At 55.4% G+C, this 22,708-nt stretch overlaps 1 protein-coding gene across 6 annotated transcripts in view; it reads left to right on the plus strand.

Annotated features, from left to right (window-relative positions):
* The window catches only part of SYNE3 (spectrin repeat containing nuclear envelope family member 3), a 100,775-nt gene that overhangs the window by 19,081 nt on the left and 58,986 nt on the right, over nt 1-22,708 (plus strand). For 4 of the 6 annotated variants that reach the window (XM_086708877.1, XM_086708874.1, XM_086708873.1 and 1 more), the window contains exon 2: nt 15,589-15,746. In XM_086708877.1, the coding sequence (XP_086565003.1) occupies nt 15,603-15,746 (144 nt within the window). In that variant the 5' untranslated portion in view covers nt 15,589-15,602. The other 2 variants (XM_086708878.1, XM_086708876.1) reach the window with 2 other exon arrangements.

Here is a 22,708-nt window from a genome sequence, read left to right on the forward strand (position 1 = left end):
AACCCTCCCCCCCCACTTCTTTTGCCTACCTGACTCACTTCCTCATTTTGCAGACCATTTTGTACCATGGCATGGGTGATGGAACCAGACAGGCCTGGGCTTGTTCCCAGCTCTGTGCCTCAGCAGCTGTCCGACCTGGGCGGCGCAGGTGGCCCCTCTGGGCCTCAGTTTCCCCATCTGTAAAGGGGCGCAGTCACCCCTGCCTTGGTGTTGGTGGGTGATGGATGGAGAGCATCTGGCCAGTGCCTGGGAGACAGCAGGTGGCCTCCCACATGGGCACTTTCGCTGACATGTGCCCCAACCCAGAGCAACCTCCTTTGGCACCGAAAGGTCAAGATCCGTGGTGAACCTGACACCCGTGCCCCCCACCCCGCTCCCAGGGCCACTGTAGGTCACAGCTGAGCTTGGGGTGGGGACAGGGTAGAGCAGGCAGGACACCTGTTACATACCACGGTGCGTGGCTGCGTGCTTTGCTGGCCGAGGGCCCACGAGGGCAGGCTTCAAGCACAAACACTGGGAGGCGGGAGGCTGTTCTCCGACGCTCATCAGATGTCTGCACGTTCAACCAGTTGTCGAGGAAAGATCTTTCGACTTGAACTCTCGCCCTTGTGTTTGAAGAGCAGGCTTCGGAGGAGAAGGATGCCCTGGGTTAAGTGACACATTACGAGGCGCTTCCCCGCATGTGGATTGACTTGCCGGGTGGCAAGGAGCCCGCTCAGTCCAACATTGTTTTCAGGTGGTCGGTCAGATGCTGTCTGGCTGCTTGCGGGTCCGTCCCTGACCAGAGGATGCCACTCCCTCGCTCGCGGACCCTCGCTGGCTCCCTATTGCCTGCAGACGAAAGTCAGTGCACCCCTTGAATCCCGTGCCGTTCGGGCCCCGTGCAGCCTGCTCTCTGACAGCTGCATCTTTCTGCCCCTCTCTAACAGTTCCCAAGCCCGCGCTGCAGCCTGAACTTGGTCTTGCACTTTCCCACCTCCCGGCTTCGGTGCACACCGGGCGCATCTATTTGTCATGCTCTCTGCCACTTTGCGTCTTATCCAGACCCTGCTTATCCTCCACATCTCAGCCAGGGTGTCCCCTGTGAACCCCTTCCTGGATCTCCTGATCGATGTCATTGCTCTGTTCTCTAGGCTCCACGAGCTTCTGGGGTGCCTCTCCACCTGTGCACCCATAACAGCCTCATTTAGAGTTCATGGTCATGCAGACCGTGAACTTAATAACCTGCAGGGTATGTGGGGCTCCGTGCATGTCAGAGGGTCTTAGATTTGACTCCTTGTCTCCCAACTGTTAGCTCTGGGACCCTGGGCAGGCCACGTGGCTTCTCCAACTCGGTGTCCCGATCTAGAAGATGGAACTGAAGATTGAGACCGAGTCTTAAGTATAAAAAACATTTTTATGGTTAACTCAGCAGAAGCCATCGAATCGAGTAGCTTCTCACAGGGAGGGTTTGTCCCTCTCGGGAATTCCCGATACCAGATGGCATGTCCTTGACTTGCAGACCCTGTCGGGATGCTTCCGAGGGCCTCACTTCTCTTAGTTTCCTCTGAGATTGCTCAGCTTTGTAGCCCCAGGATAGGTTACCTGGAATAGGTAGTGAGCCACCCATCACCAGCGGTATACAAGAGTCTTGGAGGCCTCTGGATGGGTATATTTTTAAGGAAATTCGGGCAAAGATGGATGCTTAAGCTAGGTCTTTTTGAATAACCCTCTTAGTTTTCGGATTCTTACTGTTTCTTAAAAAACAAAAAACAGCTCTGTTGAGATATAATTCACCACATACAGTTCACCCATTTCAAGTATACAATTTGGGGCGCCTCGGTGGCTCAGTTGGTTGAGGCTCTGACTTCGGCCCAGGTCATGATCTCGCAGTTCACGAGCCTGAGGCCCGTGTCGAGCTCTGTGCTTGGCAGCTCGGAGCCCGGAGCCTGCTTCGGATTCTGTGTCTCCCTCTCTCTCTGCCCCTCCCCAGCTTGTGCTCTGTCTCTGTCTCCCTCTCTCAAAAATAAACTTTAAAAAATTTTTTAAAATTTAAAGTATACAATTTGATCCCTTTTAGTACATTCACAGCGTTGTGCAGACATTACCGTGACCATCTTTAGAACATTTTTATTACCCCAAGAAGAAGCCCTGCCCAGCCCTCGTCCTCCCCCGGCCCCAGCCCTCGGCAACACCAGTCTGCTTCCGTGTCTATAGCGTTGCCTGTTCTGCACATTTTAAGTACGTGGAATCATGCCGTATGTGGTCCTTTGTGATTGGCGTTTTTCATTTAGCGTCATGTTTTGGGGGGTCATTTATGTTATAGGATCATCAGGGCTCCCTCCCTTTTTCTTGCTGCAGAATATTCCATGGTATGGATATAACACATTTTATTTATCCACTCATAGGTTGATGGACATGTTGTTGTTTCCACGTTTTCCGCATCTTTTTCCATACTTTGTTATTGTCTGTCTTTTTGATTCTAAGCACCCTAATGAGGGTGTGGTGATAATCTTGTGGCTTTAACTCGCATTTCCCTGGTGGCTAATGATGTTGTGTGTCTCTTGATGTGCTTTTTGGCTATCTGTACGTACATCTTCTTTGAAGAAATGTCATTCAGTTCCTTTGCCGCTTTTATGATTGGGCTTTTGTCTTTCTAGATAGAAGTCCCTTGTCAGATAAATCATTTGCAGATTTTTCTTTCATTCTGTGGGTTTTCTCTTCGCTGTCTTGATGGCGACCTTCAAAACACAAAAGTTCATCATTTTGATAAAGTCCAGTTTATCTAATTTTCCTTTGCTGTTTGTGCTTTTGTTGTCACATCTAAGAAGTCAGTGCCTCATCCAAGGCCGGGAAGATTTATGATTTATGCTTATGTTTTCCTCTAAGAGTGTTATGGTCTAGGGGCGCCTGGGTGGCTCGGTCGGTTGAGCGTCTGACTTCAGCTCAGGTCATGATCTCGTGGTTTGTGAGTTCGAGCCCCGTGTAGGGCTCTGTGCTGACAGCTCAGAGCCTGGAGCTGCTTTGGATTCTGTGTCTTCCCCCTCTTTCTCTCCCTCTCCCCTGCTTGGGTGTGCTCTCTCTCTCTCTCTCAGAAATAATAAAATCAATAAACTTTAAAAAAATACACACAAAAAAAGATTTTTATAGTCTGGCTTTTACACTTTGGTCTTTGATCTATTTTGAGTTACTTTGTGTATATGGTGTGAGGTAGGGGTCCAAGTTCTATCTTTTGCCTGTGGCTATCAAGTTGTCCCAACACCATTTGTTGAAAAGACTTCTCATTGAATTGCCTTGGCACCCTTGTTGAAAATTAACTGTCTGTAAATATGGTAGCTAATTGTTTCTTTATCTGTGGGTCAATTTGAAGACATGCACATTACCTCGGATGTATTTATACCAAGTTAAATCCTGGCCATAGCTCTGCCACTGAGCAAGATCTTGGGTGGGTCTCTTTCTTTCTCTAAGCCTCAGTCTCCCCATCTATAACATGGCACAGCTAGATAAGATTCCTAAGAGGTGGTCCGATTATTACGTGCTGAGACTCAGGGAGGACTCTGCAGAATCTTTCATTGGCTCCTTGGGGCATCCCATCATCCTGTGAGCCCAGCCCTGCAGCCTGAGGTCGTTGAGTTGTCCAGGCATCCAGGTCCCTTCTGAACCCAGACTGTCTGGGAGCTGCAGGAGCACGGCATAGGGACCCCAGGGAACCCCCGTTTCAGAGCTCAAGAGAGCCCCTCGCACAGTGCATGCTTCTGACTGTTGGTTAGAGGTGCTGGCTTTTGTCCTCAGGGAACCGTCTGTTCAAGGAGTCGGATGGCAGGGCCCTTGGAATTGGATCGGGTTCCTCTTGGCTGCGTGTCCCCCTGTCACTCAGCTCCTCACTCCTCTGGCCGTCAGCCCACAGCCTGGGAGCTGAGCCACCCACAGCCTTAAAGGAGGAGGGGCTTGGGAAGTGCTCCTCGGAGCCTGGGAGCTTCGGACGGGAGTTCTAAGTACAGATGAAAGTCAATCAGGTGGTTGGCCTTTGGGGACTGCAGATTACAACCACTAGGAGCTATCACGGCCCGCCTAAAAGAAGAGTTAAGTTTGGAAAACTGGCCATGGGAGGGTGTGCGGGAGCCAGAAACACCCTCACACATCGCCGGTGGGAATGGACAGAGGTGCGGCCGCTTTGCACAACAGTCTGGCGGTTTCTGAAAAAAATGTCAACGCACACCTGCCATCGGAGCGAGCCACTCCGCTCCTAGGTATCTCTGCGAGAGACATGAAAGCCGAGGTCTACACACAAAGTGTTCAGAGCAACGTTATTCATAATCGTCGAACACCGCATCAGTGGGTGGACTGAGGGAACCACCTGTGGTCTGCACAGACCGTGGGATATTACTCAGCACAGAAAGGGACGAGCCATCCATATGGGCCACAGCATGGATGCATCTCAGAGTAGTTGTACCTGAAAAAAAAAAAAAAAAAAATGTTGCGCCCAGTGAAAGAAGCCAGGCCAGAAATAAAGAAAGAAAGCATTTAGGGTGTCATGCAATTTATGTGAAATCCTCCAGAAAACGAAAAGCAGTCTCCAGGGAGGGTGCGCACATCAGCGGCTGCCGGGGACGGGGTGTGGGCAGAAGGGAGGGATCAGAAGTGGGATCAGGAAACTTCAGGGGGTGATGGATGCGTTCTTTATCTTGACCAGGGTGATGGTTTTATGGGTTTATATGGCAAAACCTACAAATTGTACAGTTTAACCACGTGTTTATGTATCAATCATACTCCTAGTAAAGCTGTTAGAGATAAAGGCGGACCCATCTTCCAGTTGATTCATCAATAAGATGAACCCGACCCTGCCCTCCTTCAGAGAACTCCTGTCTGTGCCAACAAATATGAACAATAAAATACGAACAGCACTGCCGAGCTGCGGGGTCCCATCCTGGGTCCATGGCTTACTAGCCACGCCATGCCTTCCAAAGCCCCATTTTCTTTCTGTGCCATGGAACCGATAATTGCAACGACCTCCAAGGTCGGGAGGAGAACACGGGGAGATCCACACAAAGTGCTTAGTGAACAGGCAGCAAATGGCAGCGTGCACACGTCCCGTGGGCGCCCAAGAAGGGAGCGTCCTTGTGTGGAGAAAGAGGAAGCTGGGAAGGTCTCCACCTCTCAGTGGCTGTAAGTGGATCTTGGAAAGGGGAACAGGGAAGAGTCTGAGGGAGGAAGGTATGGAGGGGTGGGGTAGGGAAGGACTTAACCAGGCAGAGCTACGCTGGGGGTGGGGCAGCATTCCGACTCTAAGCTTCTGGAAACATCTGTGCGGTAAGATAAGACTGGGGTTGGGTGGGAGCTTCATCCTGGAGGGTCCCAAGGAGCACTGGCTTCATCCTCCAGTCACGGGGTTTCTCAAATTGGGGTCTGAGGAAGATCTTTCTGGAGAATGATGAGGTTTGGCGGTGTTGGTGGGGGGGGGGGGTTCAGAGTCAACAGCCAAGAAAGAATTCTTGAAGATGTCTTTTGTGCAAAAAGGTGATTTTAGGAAAGCAAGGGGGACAGGACCCGTGGGCAGAGAGAACGGCACTGGGGTTGTGCCGGGTAACTGGTTATATGCGGTGGAGTTGGGACCGATAAAGTCAAGAGAAAATTTCTTTCTTTCTTTTTTTTTTTTTAATTTTTTTTATAAATTTATTTTTGAGAGAGACAGAGACAGAGGGGCAGAGAGAGAGAGGGAGACACAGAAGCAGAAGCAGGCTCCAGGCTCTGAGCTATCAGTACAGAGCCCGACGCAGGGCTCGGAAGCGGGGCTCGAACTCATGAACCGGGGCTCGAACTCATGAACCGTGAGATCATGACCTGAGCCGAAGTCGGTCGCTCAACAGGACTGAGCCACCCAGGCGCTCCAAGAGAAAGTTTCTTAAAGGGATTTCCACACACTAAAGAAGATTTACGGATTACTGGAGGCCTAGCTAATGTCAAGCTAAGGTTGTTTTTCCCTCTAGCCAAGCGTTATCATTAAGACAGTAGGGGGTTCCCAGAGATTAGGCTATTGATGAGATATTTGTGCACTGACGGAGACTCTGATCAATTTAACCAGTTGTCTTCCATCCTTTCCTTTGTTCTTGGGCGGCTGGGAGTCCCCGAGGAATATCACACATGACCCACCCGGGGTGGGGGGGTCGTTTGCGCGGGGGGGGGGGGGGGGGGGGTGACCTTGCCTTACTCTCCCTCATCAGAGACCAAAAGCTCTCTGAGACGTTCTACAATTTTTGTCTAATAAAACCAAAGGCAAAGTTAAAAAAAGAAACAAAAACCTGCCTATGTTGGTGCGATGCTTTCGAATTGAAAGACATTTTCATCTAGGTGGAAAGCTCTCATTTCTAAAGTCAGCGTTGCTAAGGGTGGGTTCTGAGAGTACGTTCCGGTGCAGCCGTGGTTTTCTTTAAAGACGTTTGCTCACGCGTATTCCATTAGGGACCGTGTTCCATTAGGGTCACTGTAACCCAACCTGCTCCCGTGGGCTGGGGTGTCGATGGACCGGAAAGTCCAGGGAGGGCGCCCTGGTTCCGTGGGAGGTGAGGAAGGTGGGGCCAGAAGGCCAGGCCGGTCTGGTGAGTTCAGGAGGGACTTGGGAGTCACCCCTCTCTGGGGATGATTCCTGCCCCAGAGCAAATGTGAGCTGCTGGGGGCCTGGCATGAGGCTCTGCTTCGCAGGGCCGGTGAGAGGCCTGGAGAGGGAGGGACGCCTGTCGCTGCTGTCTGTGCTGTCTCGGGCGCTGCCGTGGATCGCTTGGGAAGGGCGGTCTGGGCAGGTGCAGGCACAGAGGGCTGACATCCCATCCTGGCTTCCACCCCATTGGGTCATTGTCTCAGGGAGGTGCGGTGGGGGCTGGGGCAGCACCTGGGGCTGGCCTTGTCCGGGGCCAGATGGAGCGCTGTCCTCCTGGCCCAGGGCCTTGGGAATGTCATCTACGAGACACGTGGGAGTGTGGGTGGTGCTTTTATTGCCTGGGCAGTGAGGTTGAGTCACGACCTGCAGTGTGAAAAACCAACACCGACCTAAGGCCCTCTTTTGAATCAGAGACCAGTAGGACTGAGTTGACTGGCCTGCACACCCTTTGGCCTGTGGTCTGAGGTCCTGTGTCCCAGCCAGTTTTGACCAGTGCTGACGCCCTGCCCCCAGCGCTCTCTGACCTGCATCTGACGGCCAGTCCCTGCCTCTCTGACCTCTGACCACCCTGCCCACACCGCCAGGCACACCTGTGCCCTTGGAACTATGTCCCCACACCTTGAAGCCACCTGCCTTGCCCCAGGGATGCCTTCTGCCCGCAACCCTTCCCCCGTTCTCTTAGGTGCCCTGTGCATTCTCTCCCCTCGTGGATATTTATATTTGACCTTTGGCCCTGCTTGCCAAGGTGAGCGTTCCCTGGGTAGAAATCCTGGCGTTCTCCACGCCGTGCCTTTTTGATGGAGAGCTTGGCTTCGGTCAATTTGGAGTGATTGGAAATGCCGTTTTACAGTCAGAGTGTCTGGGGGCAGGAGCAGGGCCAGAGATCAGCTGGTTTTCCCTGCCAGATACCATGATGGAGAGAGATATCCGTGATGGAGAGAGAGCTGTTTGAAAATCCCTCTCTGAGCCCTTGTTGTGAAGCCAGGGCTGGCCCGTCCCCTTGGTGGCTGGAACTGTGAAGCGGACCCTATAGCCCCGTTACTACGCGGGGTTTCCTGTGTAAGCGTTTACAAGGTAGTGGGCAGAGGGTGGGCTGGGGTGCCCTGCCGGCTGTGTGGCTTTGGTGCGGTCCCTTAGCCTCTCTGAGCCTGTGCTTACCCTCTGTGACCGGATAAAGCCCAGTGATCGATCCCAACTCTGGACTCAGCCACCTTCGAGGGTCGTTAAAAGATCAGCCAAGATGGCGTGAGGGTTCTTTCCCTGCTCTTTGCACGTTGCTGTCAGCATCATGTTCTGCAAACGCCACGCAGGACAGAATCCCCCAGGAGCCTCGGGACGCGCCAGGCGATGCTGTGAACAATGGCCTGGCCACATCGTTGCCTGCTGTACGTCAACAAAAGAGCGTGTTCCCAGAATCCACTTGGAATAAGCTTTGGGATTAAAACCAGCTGCCCGCTGGTTCCTGAAATTCCATCTGCGTGTGTGAGAGCAGTGGGAACGAGCGAGGGTGGAAAGGGCGGCAGGGCAGGAATGAGTCACGGGGAAGCTGAGGGGGTCACCAGAGGGGAACGCGCCCCGTTCCCTGGGCGCTGGGTCAGCGTGTGGTGGGGGCCCCTGGCCAGGCTGGCGGAGCAGGTGCACCGGGCTGTCCCTGCGTATAGGGCCCGCCGGGTGGGGGGGGGGGGGCGGGAGTTTACCTGGGTCCGCGTCCTGAAGCCTCTGGGTTCCGGAACAAATGCCGGTGGCCAGGCACTGTACGACTGAGGCTGTGGGGGGGCCTCAGGTTATTGTCTCTGACTCCAGATTCCTGAGCAGAGGCCCAGGTCTACCCCTGCAGTGGCCTTCCCGGAACCTGGATGTTCCTCAAAGATGATCCAAAGAGGGCAGGCTGTCTCAGGCTCCCCGCACAGCACGGGCCGCTCCCAGTGAGGTTTGGGGGCGCACGGGCAGGGGTGGGGAAGCCGGGTAGGGCCGTGGTGTTTAAGAGCAAAGGTACCTGAGCGGCTCGGTTGGTTAAGCATCCCACTCTTGCTATCGGCTCAGGTCATGACCTCGCGGTCGTGAGATCGAGCCCTGCGTCGGGCTCTGTGCTCAGCATGGATTGTGCTTGAGAGGCTCTGTCTCTCCCTCTCCCTCTCTTTGCAAAATAAATAAATGAACATTAAAAAAAAAAAACAAAGAGCACAGACTTTGGACTTGGGCCATCCTGAGTTCGAGTTCTGCCCCTGCTTCTTAGAATCCCTCTGACTTTGGGCTGTGTTCTTAGTATCATTGATTGGCAGTTTTCTCTGCAATAACGTAGGGGCAATAACAAGTCTCTGGGTGGGTCTTTGGAGAAGAAATGAGTTAACAGCTATAAGCCCTTTATCCTAGAGTCCGGTACACACCCGATGCCAGATATATGCTGGCTGTTACAATTTATATCGTTAATCCTTTTGACAGGCTGTTTTCCTTTCTGAATCTATTTCCGTCTTTTTTTTTTAAGCTTATTTATTTATTTTGAGAGAGAGAGAGAGAGAGAGCAAGAGCATGCACATGTGCAGGGAAGGGACAGAGAGAGAGAGAGCAAGAGCGTGCACACATGCAGGGAAGGGACACAGAGAGAAAGAGAGGGAGAGAGAGAATCCCAAGCAGGCTCCGGGCTATCAGCGCAGAGTCCGACGGCGGGGCTCGAACTCACAAACCAGGAGATCGTGACCTGAGCCGAAACCAAGAGTCGGATGCTTAACCACCTGAGCCACCCAGGCGCCCCGTTTCCACCTTTGTAAATTGATACTAGCCACATGACAGCCGCTCTGTGAACCTGACTTTGCCCCCTCTCTGCTCGGGAGGGGGCCGGTGTCATGTTCTGGGGTGTTCCCTAATGGGATGTGGTCGGGTCCTAAGCAGGATTCTTACAGCATCTGCATCACCACATGGCAAGCTGGATTATTGTGTTTGCACATTCCCAGAGTCTGTGTTGGAGGGACCGAGGCAGGGGACTGTCCCAGCCTGGTCCTTACGGTGTCTGCCCCTTACCGGGGGCACCGCAAAGCCAAAGAGGGGTCTCCACTGTGCAGCCTCAGCTTTGTAGGTCCCAGGAAAGGGAAGGGAAGGGGGGAGTGGGGTCTGTGCCGACGGACCCCCTTCAGGAGATGGGGCTTGGAGCCCCAGTAGGCAGTCACTGGCAGGCAATTTTGTCACTGCCAGGACTCAGCACCTGCTGCTCGGGGCTCCCAGCCCGGGTCTGATGACGTCACCTTCGTCCCTCCAGTTGAGTGGTGGGGGTGGCCGGCCTCTGGCTTCCCTTTTGTCTCCTGGGAGCTTCTTGGCCCCTCCCCCCCCACCTCCCCCCCCCCCCCCCCCCCCCCCTGCCGGCAGGTCCCTGGGGTTTGCGGCTGGACCGAGTGGATTCAGCTCGCCTACTTGGATCCTGTCCAACACAGACAGGGTCACTGGCTGCCCCAGGGCGTTGTGTCGGATGCCCCATCGCGCAGGGGATGGGACCCGGTTTTGGAGGCCGTGTGGTTGGTGAGACAAGCACGGGCTATGGAATCTGACAGAACGAGGTTCACACATCAGTGCTGAAGCCATGGGCCCATGTCCCGGGCTGCTTGCTCCATGGCAGTGCTGTCCTCTGTGAGTGGACGGGGTGGTGGCAGCCCGCCCTCCGAGCACCTGTCTGCCTGGGTAAGCGCCCGAGGGGTCTCCGCAGCATTCCAAGAAGAAGGGGCTGGTGGAGAGGAGGAGGCTGGGCTGAGATCCACCCCCCCCCAATCAGCCGCAGTGCACAGCACAGGCACGAGCGGAAGCTCCCCGCTCTATCTGCTGCCTTCCGTGTTCCCAACCCCTCAGGTCCAGGTGCCACGGGGACCGGAGCCCAAGTGCCCAGCACGGAGTGGGCCATTTATCATGGCAGCCGGGTTAATGCCCTTGCCTTTCCTGGATGGTCTTTTTTTTTTTTTTTTTTTTAAGGCTATATCACATCTCCAGCACCCTTTGCCCACTGCACGTTTATTTCTTTTTAACTTTTGTTTTGAACGTTTATTCATTTTTGAGAGACAGACAGAGCATGAGCAGGGGACGGACAGAGAGAGAGAGGGAGACCCAGAATCGAAAGCACGTTCAAGGCCCTGAGCTGTCAGCACAGAGCCTGACGCAGGGCTTGAACCCACGAACCGCGAGATCATGACCTGAGCCGAAGTCGGACGCTTAACCCACTGAGCCACCCAGGTGCCCCTTTAAACTTTTTTTTGAGTTTATTTATTTTGAGAGAGAGAGCGAGTGGGGGAGGGTCAGAGAGAGAGAGAGAGAGCGCGCGCACGAGAGGGAGAGGGAATCCCAAGCAGGCTGTCAGCTCAAAGCCCGACGTGGGGCTCGATCCCACAAACCCTGACATCATGACTTGAGCTGAAGTCGGAGGCTTAGCCGGCTGAGCCACCCACTGCCCCTCGCTGCGCCCTGATTGAGGACTTTTCCGCCCCCTCCCTTTGTCCTCAGCCTCCCAGCGAGGCTCTGGTTAAGCTCTCCGCTTTTGATCTTGGTCAAGCCTGCGAATCCTGCCGGGCTCCTGTCACCGTGTTCTTCTCACCGACCTGTGGCTGTGGACCCAGCTCCCTCTCAGCACCTGATCTGTCTTGATCCGGGCTCTTCCTCTGCCCTGGCCCCGCTTGTCTGTTGTCAAGGCAAAAATGTCACCTCTCTTCTGGCTGTCATTTGTGATAACCACACAGGATGCTGGAAACCAAGGCAGTTTATTTACTTTCTCTCTGTTTCTCTCTCTGCCGGCAGACCAGCACCAGCCTGAACTGCAAAGGCTATGTCCTTTTGCCTGGCTCTCTCGCTGATTCCTTAGGGACAGCCCAGAGACACACGGGGATGCCCAGTCTCTGGCCACCTGTAGCCACACCGCAGGGCTGCTTCTTGGACTTGGAAATGGGAACAGCATTTTTTTTTTTTTTAACCCTGAGCACATTTTCTTCCTTTCCTTCTCCCTCCCTCCCTCCTCTCTCCCTCCCTTCCTTCTCCCTTCCTTCCATCCTTCCCTCCTTCCTTCCTTCGTCTCTTTTTCTCTTTTCTTTCTTTCTTCCTTCTTTCCTCTCCCTTTTTCTCTTTATTTCCTTCCTTCCCTCCTTCCTTCCTTCGTCTCTTTTTCTCTTTTCTTTCTTTCTTTCTTCCTTCTTTCCTCTCCCTTTTTCTCTTTATTCCCTTCCTTCCTTCCTTCCTTCCTTCCTTCCTTCCTTCCTTCTTTCCCTCCTTCCTCTCTCTCTTTCTTTCTCCAAAATGTTTGGAAAATACGTAGTCCCATTTTTTTTTTTTTAATTTTTAAGTTTATTTTTTCGAGAGAAAGAGAGCAGGAGAGAGGCAGAGAGAGACGGGGAGAGAAAATCCCAAGCAGGCTCCACACTGTCAGCACAGAGCCTGACACAGGGCTCGAACTCACAAACTGTGAGACCATGACCTGAGCCGAAATCAAGAGTCAGACACATAACTGACGGAGCCACCCAGGCGCCCCTATGTAGTCCCATTTTTTAATACTATGTCCGTTCAACCCGTCCAAGGACAGACAAACAAACCTGCCAAGGCTGAGAACTCTCCTCCGGAGAGGCATGCCTGCGTGCCCCCTCCCTCGTCCTTCCCTCATGGTCCTTGGCCTCCCGCAGCTGTCCCTGTCTGCGCTGACCCCCAGCCTCCACCCCTGCCCCCCACTGTATTTCCCCTCCCTACCCTCCCTGGCCAGGGTCACCTGTCTGAAGCCTAGAATAGTTGTGTCACCACCACCCGAACATTTGCTGGCTCCCTGTTGTCCCCAGGGCCCTGGACCTGGCTCCGAAGGCTGTGATCTGGCCCTTGCACACCGCCCCGCCCCCACCAGCCGCCTCCAGTCACCTCCTCCCAGTTCCCACGTTCCAGCCTCACCATCCCCCAGGAGCCTCCCACAGCCCGCGGCAACAAACACCTCCACTCGGCCCTGCTGGCTCCAGGCCGGGTGACAAGCCCTCTTTTGTGGCCCTGTGGTCGGCGTCTCTCAAAGCTCATGTGGGTCTGTCCCCGTTCCCCCCACCGCACCTCCCCCCCCCCCCCCCCCAGAGTCACACCTCTGCCCCTGGCTTCCACAAGACAGGTTCCCAGGAAGCTTTCAGTGAGGGATGCCCTCCTGGTCCCTACATCAGTTGTGGGCGGGCTTTTCTTGAGCTGCCCATCTGATTCTTGAAACTCAACCTCGTGTAACAAAACAGGCTCCCCTTCCTATGTGAGAAGGCGTAGAGCAGGCTTCCTCCCCAAGGTCCGGCTCTCAGAGGCCATTTAGGGGCCAAGAACTCGGACGGGAAACCGTAGTCTCATCGCCTCGCACCCTCTACCTGACGGCGGTTCCCTCCATTAGGTACGAGGCAAAGCCAAAGCGAAGCCCTGTCTCGCCTTAGCGGTGCTGGTAACCCCGTCACACCTATTTTCACGCTGCAGTGAGGTCGTACGTATCTTGAGATGTCGTGTCTGCCCGTCGCTACTTTGAAATTCTGGTGGTCATTAGACCCAGCGTTAGCGCTGGTGATTTAACGTGTTAATAAAGAAGCCTGTGCCTGTGTGTGCACGTGTGTGTACTTCATCGATTCAGTTCAGTCTGTTTGAAAAAAAAATTTTAAACGTTTTATTTGTGTTAGAGAGAGAAGGGGAGAGAGAGAGGGAGCACGAGTGGGGGAGGGGCAGAGAGCGAGGGCGGGGAGAGAGAATCCCAAACAGGCTCCACGCTGTGAGTGCAAAGCCCGACTGGAGGCTCGAACTCACCAACCCTGAGATCCTGACCGGAGCGGAGAAGGGCTCTCCATGCCTTTTGGCGATTAGGGCGGCGTTTCCCCCGCCACCGTTGTGCCATGTGAGACTCTGGGAGACTCGTCCCTGCCCCTCCCGTTCCTCGCTCGGTCAAGTTACGTAAAAGCTGAGCTCTTGGAAGCCAATCAAGTCCCACACTAGACAAGTGATTAAAGTCACAATGAACCAATTTAAACGCCCGCACAGTCTCCTGTGCTTTACAAACGAAGCATTCAAAGACTGGGAGTGGCTTCAGGGAACATATTAAATGGTTAGCAAAACTCCAAACAGCTCTGAAAGGAGAACAGGCTGGGAGACTGAGCTCTGAGCCGCAGGCCCAGGTCTCGCTCGCTGCCGACAGCGTCCCCCGGCGGTGACAGCTGTCCCCTGCAATCTGGTGGCAAAGCCCACCCAGGGCGGTGGGGGCGGTGTTCAAATCCTCTGTCCGAGCTTGTTGAACCACCGACTGCCGATCCAGAAGAGAGGGCCAACGCAGTTCAGCCGAGGTCAAGAGACGGTGTAAGTTGAAAGTGATGCTCGCCCTTTCTAGAAAGTTCGCAAGACGCCTAAGGAAAAATAAGGACACAAAAACTCCCAACTGCGTGTTCCCACCATCCGCACGCAAATCGTCCGTAATCAAGTGGCCTCCGAGAACACTGTGCCCGGAAAAGAGAGGCCTGAGGTCACGTGGGATGTGACTCGGGCCACTTCAGCCCACACCCCCTGTCACGTGGACACATCGTGGCAAGACCGCCCAACCTTCCCCTGTGAGGGTAGTCTTTTGTGGTTTTGTTTGCTTTTACTGGTTGTGGAGAGTCGTGTCTGCTAAAGATACAATTTTGCCTAATTTGGGGGTGTCATATCGTAAGGATGCTCCCTTATTAAGTTCATTTTAGGCATACTTTTCAGTGGCTGCGTGATATCCTGAAACGCGCTTCGTGCTTTCCTTAACCAACCCCCCATTGTTGGGCATCTGGGCTGTTTCTAGCTTTGTCCTGTTTGCCATTTTTAACTAATGCTGTGATCATCAGCATTACACTTTATACCGATGCTGGGCCATTTCACCACGGTGCGAGGCGTTGCGGGAGCTGGAAGATAAGCCACGTACAATCCCTTCCCGTAAGATGCAGATATAAATAACTTTAATCCAAAGTAGGTGATAGTTGCTGTAAGCAGACAACTGGAACCGGAATGTAGGAAAAGTCTTGCCTGGGCTGCACGGGATTCTAGGAAAGTTACCCGCGAAAATCTGAGCCTCCGCGTCTGCAGCTACGAGGTCAGGAGAAGGGAGCTGTGTAGCCAAGGGCGGGTTCAGCTGCAGGATCCAGGCCAGCAGGCAGGCGTCGCTTAAGGGGGCAAAGCGGGTGGGGATCGTCTCACATGCAAAGTCAGTGGATCGTCAGTGACGTCTGCCGTGGACCCAAGTTGGTGGCAAAGTAGCGAGCAGGCACCTGGCTGTCATGGGCACCCCCAGCCCTGAGATCGTGATATTCAGGCGTGGTTTCGGGGCTGGCATCAGCCTGGCCCAAAACTGTGTTTCTTCAGTTGAGGCTTCTTCTTTATTTTTTTTTTAAACGTTTATTTATTTTTGAGACAGACAGAGAGACAGAGCATGAACGGGGGAGGGTCAGAGAGAGAGGGAGACACAGAATATGAAACAGGCTCCAGGCTCTGAGCGGTCAGCACAGAGCCCGACACGGGGCTCGAACCCACGAACCGCGAGATCATGACCTGAGCCAAAGTCGGACGCTTAACCGACTGAGCCACCCAGGCGCCCCCGGTTGAGGCTTCTTGATCCATGCACCTCAAGATTCGCTATCCGTAGTGCCCATCTCAGACCGTATATGTGTTTTGGGATCCCCTTGCGGAGGGGCTTCAACCCACAGAGACAGAGGAGAATTGCCCCTGAGTCTACAGCAGGGGAGCTGAGAGGCCAGCCCAGCGCCCTGCACCTGCTCTCCCTGCTCCCACAGGAGAGACCTGTCCTTCCTCCCAGGTCCTTTGGCCCCTTGACGACCACAGTCACCCCCAGCTGTGGGGCCAGGCGGACGTGCCTGCCGGGAGGGGCACTGGTGCTGTCCCCAGCGTTGGCTCCCCCCCACCCCCATCCGGCGTCACCCTGCTTTCTCGTCCGCTGGCCTGATCTCACGTGTTCCTGCCTTCAGCCTCTGCAGGTGCCATGACTCAACCGCCCCAGGAGGGCTTCGACAGGAGCGTGGAGGAGGCCCGGCAGTGGATGAAGGCTGTGCAGGAGCGGCTGCAGGTCAACGACAACACCCAGGGGCCCCGGGCGGCCCTGGAGGCCAGGCTGCGGGAGACCGAGGTACAGAGACCGCGGCTTCCGTAGCCCTGGGGCCTCGGCCGTGTCCCTCCCTCGGGCCTCGTGTCTCCTGACTCTTAAATGGCAGGGGCGGACCAGGCTAGTGTCTCTCTCAAACTCTGACGTGTTTGAATCTCCTGGGGATTTGGGTTTGAGGGCCGATTCTGACACAGGGGGTCAGGGTGGACCCCAACTCTGGCATGTCTAACACGATCCCTGGTCCTGGGACCACATTTTCATAGGGAGGGGCTAGAGGGGCTTTCTGGTTGTCCCGTCCTGGCAGAGGCACCTTGCGGCCGGGGTGGGGGGGGGGGTGTGGGGTTGGGGGGTCCCCAGCCCAGTCCTTCCTGCCGCTTCCTGGCTTCCCTGGGCCGGGTCTGGGTGGGCCCAGATTGGCCTTCAGGAGGGTGGAGAAGGGTTCTGCCCCGTGAGAAGTGACCCGTCAGCTTCTCCAGGGCCAGGGTCTGGCCTTGCTCCCCACCTGGCACGAGGCAGGGCTCAGGGCGTGTGGTGCTATGCCTACCGGAAGTGCTGGTGTCCCGTGCCTGGCCCGGCATTATGGTGCCCCCATCCGAGGGCATCTGCTTCAGGCCAGGGGGCCAGGGGGCAGAACCTGGGTTATAGGCTCCATGCTGATGTGAAAGTGCTGTGTGACCTCGGCCAAGTCCCTATCCCTCTCTGGGCCTCCGTTGCCCACATGTAGGCAAAGCCATGACTTACGCATCTCTGGGGTCACACCCATTGGGATAGACAGCTAACAATGGTCACTTTTAAGGGGGGGGGGGACCACCTTCTCGTACACAAACTGATCTCCTGACCAGGCTAGAAGCGGTGCTGGCCCCACACCCAGTGTCCTGCGTGCTTTCTTGGGTGTGCTGTCTCACTGATTTTGTGCATCTTATTGAAAACACCTAATCCTCTTTTTGGAAACAGTCAAAATGAAGAAAATTTGTATCATCTTTTCAGGGCCGATGGTTTAAGGCTCACAACCACGTTACGAAGGGAGAGCCATGGTCTGCATTTTATGCATGGGGAAACTGAGTCTCAGAGAGGTGACTTGTCTACGTTGAAAAGGTCTCCGGGTGGGACATTCCAGCCTGGAATTTGAGTCTTCTGATTCCTTGTCAGATGGGCTTTCTGCTTCCCTGCCAGGACACGTGCCTCTCAGATGATCGGAGACGGGCGTTCACAGTAAAACCGTGCCCGGCAGGGCAGAGAGTGGGGAACCACTTTTAAGTCATACGGCCAGAGGCTTCCCAATTGGACAGTGGAGTGAGCAGAGAACCCGGGACTCTCTGAGGCAGCCTGGGGCATCAGGCCTCTGGGGACAAGTGACTTTATTGCTGAAGCTGAAAGACAGACGAGGTAGCCAGGCTGGGGGCCGCAGGGGTGAGGGTGGAGAGGAGGGGGCTCTAGGCGGAGGGAGCAGCAGAGGAGAGAGACCCAGCAGGTGGGCATGGCCCGAGGCACGTGCTCAGAGCCCCAGCAAGCCTGGGTTGGGGTAGCACCAGCCATCAGGCAGGAGCCGGGGACAGGGCCAGAGGGGAGGTCAGGGGTCAGAGGGTGACGGCCTGGAACACTGAGCCTGGGAGCTTGGATGTCGTTGCTGCGACAGGGGAATGGTAGGTTGGAAACTTGGAAGGAAGGTCGGGGATCCAAGGAGAGGAGTTGGCCGCCCGGAGCCCCTTCTCTTGTCGGACTTGGCCTCGGTCATCATCCGCATTGTTACTGTCACCAGGAGGCATTTATCAAATGATTGGTCCTCAGAGGTCAGACGGAGGGGACCCGACATTCTTTCGGCACCTGTTTGTCACGTGCCCAGGGCCGCACCATCAGCTTTCGTGTTGAATTTCACAAAAGCCCTGTGAATGTGGTTTTATGGTCCCTAGTTTTCAATAATAGAATGTGACTCCTAGACGCGGTGATGGGCCCAAACTCTAGGAACCGATCTTGTCAGGACCTGAGCCCAGGGCCGAGCCCAGAGCATCACTGGCCATCCCCGTGGGGGGTCCTGGGGCAGTGGAGACGGCGAGGTTCACTTTACTCTGGGGCTCACACCATAAAGGGGAATGGGGGATTATACACATAATCCAGGCCGCACAGGATCGCGTGATGTTCTTGATGTTTATTCTCCTCCTCTAGAACCTTCCGTGGCTCCCCATTGCCCACAAAACTAAAACCAAGCTTCACCTGGCACCAAAGTCTGCCACTGTCTACACCACCCCATCTTCCAGCCTCAGCTGTCCCGGCCATCCCATCTACCAAGCACAGATCCTGTCCTGGTGGGAGACAGCCTAGATTTCCTGTCTGTAGGCCTCTGTCCTGTGCTGTTGCCTCTCCTTGGGATGCCCTTTCGTTTGCTTGTGTGTCTGTGCTTGTGAAATGCAACCCTCCCTCTGCCCCCAAGGTCTGGCCCCAGCTCCTGATAGTCTGTGTCCCGGAACACCACGGCCCTGCGTGTGTGCTTGCTGTTTCAAGGCCAAGGGTTGCTAATCCCTTTGAACCTTGCACCCTTCTACCGGCAGGCCATTCCCCTCCGGTGGTGGGTCGGGCTGCAGCCAAGGCAAGAGCGGTCCTTGGGAACAGCCCTCGGCCAGGCCAGGGTGGAAACCGGAGGGGAGCACGCCCACCGGCCGAGCCCCCAGGGACTTGACTCAGAGCCTAGGCGGAGGGGGTCACGTCCAGGGGCTCCGCCTCTGGCTCTCCCATGGGGCTCAGGCATGCTATTTTCTGGGCCTTGACATTTCAAAACCAATTTTGCAATAAGAAAGAAAACATTTCGCTCCTGCCATCTGGTGAAGGGAGCGTCTGGTGACTTTTCCACCTCCGCAGTCCGCGGGGCCTCACTCTGGGGTCAGGGTCTCCTGCCCACCCCCCCCAGCTCAGTGATGTGCGTCCAGGGTGACCCTTCTCCAGAGTGGCCGGGATGTGAGTTCCCATCCAGCTCTGACGCCGCATAGCTGCGTGGCCAGAAGCGAGTCCCGTGCCCTCCTGCGACCTCACTTCCTAGAGTGTGAGCAGAGCCCTCTCCCCCTTGCGTACAGAGGGGCTCTTGGCGGCTCCGGGACCCTCGTGGTGGTGAAAGACTTCTGTGAAGGGAGACCGGGAAGAGGGTTGCTCCCGGGGTTCGAGTCCCCGCCGTGGCTGTGGCGCGCCTTGGGAGCGTTTCTGGAGCACCTTGGGTTTCAGCTCATTGGGGGTGGGGTGGGGTGGGGGTGGGGGCGATGGTCGCCGCCTTGCAGGAGGGACGGAACATGGGGGCGAATGACTTACTGGTGTGCTTGGCAGAGCGCGGGCGCCCTGGCAGAGCCGGCCCGATGGGTGGGGTTATTTTTTGCGGTTTTGATGCAGGGACACGCGCACGCCGACCCTCCCTGCCTGCGCCCGGGCCTCCCGGAGCTGGCCCCCAGGTCCCAGCATCTTGCCCTCTGGTTTCCAGACTTGCGGCCCTGCACTCGGGGCCCGGCCTCAGCCAGGCTGCTTCCTGACCGGCCTCCAGGCCCCTCTGTGGCCAGAGACGGGCTGCCTTTCCTAGGACCTGGCCTCCGGACACAGCCGTCGCTCAAGCCCCATCTCGAAGGCTTGCGCGTCATTAAGGCTCGGTGCCGACGCCACCTACTGCCCACCAAGCCTTGGATTTCCCCACGTCCCTCACTGGAGCTCCAGTAGCTACTCCGTGGTGTCGGTGGCTCTGTTAGTCATTTGTGCTCTTCTCTGCAGACCCCAGCACGGCCTGCAAGCGCTAGGTTCCTCCTGGACCTCAGTGCCCGACACAGTACCCAGCATAGTACCCAGCATAGTACCCAGAATAGTATCTAGCATAGTACCCAGCTCAGCTCAGTACCCCATCCAGTACCAAGCATAGTACCCAGCACAGTGCCCAACCCGGTACCCAGCACAGTACTGCACATAGTACCCAGTGCAGTGCTCAGCTCAGTACCCTACCCAGTACCAAGCACAGTACCCAGCACAGTGCCCAACTCAGTACCCAGCACAGCACCGCACACAGTACCCAGTGCAGTGCTCAGCTCAGTACCCCGCCCACTACCAAGCATAGTACCCAGCACAGTGTCCAACTCAGTACCCAGCACTGTACTGCACATAGTACCCAGCATAGTACCCAGAATAGTATCTAGCATAGTACCCAGCTCAGCTCAGTACCCCATCCAGTACCAAGCATAGTACCCAGCACAGTGCCCAACCCGGTACCCAGCACAGTACTGCACATAGTACCCAGTGCAGTGCTCAGCTCAGTACCCCACACACTACCAAGCATAGTACCCAGCAATGCCCAACTTAGTACCCAGCACAGTACTGCACATAGTACCCAGTGCAGTGCTCAGCTCAGTACCCCACCCAGTACCAAGCATAGTACCCATCACAGTGCCCAACTAGGTACCCAGCACAGTACTGCACATAGTACCCAGCATAGTACCCAGAATAGTATCTAGCATAGTACCCAGCTCAGCTCAGTACCCCATCCAGTACTAAGCATACTACCCACCACAGTGCCCAACCTGGTACCCAGCACAGTACTGCACATAGTACCCAGTGCAGTGCTCAGCTCAGTACCCCACCCAGTACCAAGCATAGTACCCAGCAGTGCCCAACTAGGTACCCAGCACAGTACCCAGCATAGTACCCAGAATAGTATCTAGCATAGTACCCAGCTCAGCTCAGTACCCCACCCACTACCAAGCATAGTACCCAGCAGTGCCCAACTCAGTACCCAGCACAGCACTGCAATAGTACCCAGCATAGTGCCCAACTCAGTACCCAGCACAGTACTGCACACAGTACCCAGTGCAGTGCTCAGCTCAGTACCCCACCCAGTACCAAGCACAGTACCCAGCGCAGTGCCTACCTGGTCTTGGCTGCACTGATGGAAAGCCCTGACTAACCCCCTCCGTCCGGCTTTCCTGATCTATCTTTTCTCCTCTCCCCAAAGTTTTCCCTCCATCCACCCCCCACCTGACTGTTGCCCTCATTGGCGCCTTCCAATCAGAATAGTTTTGTACCCCGTCCCAGCTGGCTCGTCTCTCCTGCCAAGCACTCCTGGATCCTGCTGGTGATCAGCTCTAAAGGAACCTCACGCCAGCCGGAGAGCGTAGTCATGACTGCGGCGAAGAAAGGTGGAAACTACTTCTGGAAAGCTGGATTTGCCAGCGTAGCCACGGCCTCTGGCCTCCTGGCCCCCCGGCCTCCAGCAAACATCCCATTGGTTGATAATTCGGTTTGGGGGCAGATGTTTCTGCTTTGGGCCAGGTAGGGCTTGGTGTTCTGCCTGCCTTTGGGGCTGGCTGGCTTTTCTGTCTCTGGCAGGAAAGCAGCGGACTCACTGCCCTGCGAAGGGCAGGGAGTTGGGCGTCTGCCGTGTCTCCCCAGTCCGGCCTGCCCGTCTCCGAGCAGGAGTCAGGAGAGCAAGAGTCCAGAGGCCTAGAGGAGGTCACACAATCAGGAAACGAGGCTTTGGGAAAGGGGCCGTTGTCCTCATGGGGACTTTCCAGGCCCAGCTGGCTCCCTCTGGGTGTGGCGGAGAGAACGAATTCAGCTTCTTCCCCAAAGCCGTTGGCTCCCTAGATTCTGGATTCTGGCTGAGCCTCCTCTGGACAGCAGGCGGAAAGGAGGCCTCTCTGGCTGCTGCAGAGAACAGCCCTGCAAAGCTCAAGGTTTCTGTGGGTTCCCAGCGCCCTTGTCCGTTAACTGCGGTTTCCGCGGCGTGCGTCTTCCTAGCTTGGAGGGTGGGTCTGCAGTCTGTTCCTCAGCGCTGGGTGTCAGAAATATCAGGTCCTTAAACTGAATGTCGCGGGATGGCAAGAAATTCCTCCCCAGCCGCCCTGTGGGGCTCCCGCTCCTGAGTGGTGTGAAATGTTCCATGCGGCGGGTGGGTAATCTCGCTCAGCCCAGAACACCCCGCAGTGGCCCTCGGCCCTTTGGTCCACACTAATTGCCATAGTACCTTTGTCTTCTGCATCGCTGCCTGCTGCTGAGCGGCACGTGGGGTCTCGGTCGGATTGTCGTCGCAGCCGTGACCCTGCGGGGTCCTGCTACATCCCTCCGCTCGGCCGGGCTCAAACAACAAACAAAACGGCTTTCCCCTTCTTGGGGTATCTCCCCGCTCTCCACTCTCATCTGCCCCCCACCCCCAGACACACACTCATAGACCGCAGAGAGCCTGTGTGGAAGGAGCTTGTTTAATGTCACTCTGATAACACAGGTAGGAGGGGACGTCCCTCTCTACCATCATCGTCGCCGTCGCTAACCAGTCTCACGTGAAGCAACAGAAAGGATTGACCCCCTTGCTCACTCGCACATCTACATCTTTTACACCCCACCCTTTACGGAGTATACTGACACATCGATGTTTTAACTAGCTGTATTTTCAAAACTTAATGTTAGAACCCTATGGGGTAGACAAAGCAGGCATTGTCATCACAATCTCAGGGTAAGAGAGGGAGGCCCAGAGTGACCAAGCAACCTGCCTGGGGTCACACAGCTATCATTGAAGCAGCATTTCGCTCCCCCCTCCCCCACCCCTGCGCCATCCACAGAGAGGGGTCAGAGACGGCCGGCCCACTGGGACTTCATTCAGGGAAGGCTGGCTGCCAGCCTCCCAGGGAGACAGGCTGGGGAATAGAGCTTGAACTTCAGGCAAATGTGCTGTCAGTAAAGAGGGCTCAAAGGTATGAAAAGACGGTACTGAGAGCGAACACTATTAGTGTTGGGCCAGGCGGTGTGCTCAGGGCTCTCTCGTTTTCGCGGAACGTTCCTGGAACCCTGGGTGGTGTAACTGCCCTCTTCCCCCATTTCATAGGCCTCGTGAATCAAAGTACTGTGACAAAGGTCAGGGAATGGCTCTGGAATTGGAACCCAATTGTACTTCTCCTACAGAGACCACGCTTGAGTTGCCAAAGAACTAAATAACGGCAGGTAATAAGGACAAGAGCCGATGTTAATCAGAAATA

The sequence above is a fragment of the Puma concolor genome, chromosome B3 (assembly GCF_028749965.1).
Source record: "Puma concolor isolate L17-30 chromosome B3, mPumCon1.1.hap2, whole genome shotgun sequence".
Lineage (NCBI taxonomy): Eukaryota > Metazoa > Chordata > Mammalia > Carnivora > Felidae > Puma > Puma concolor.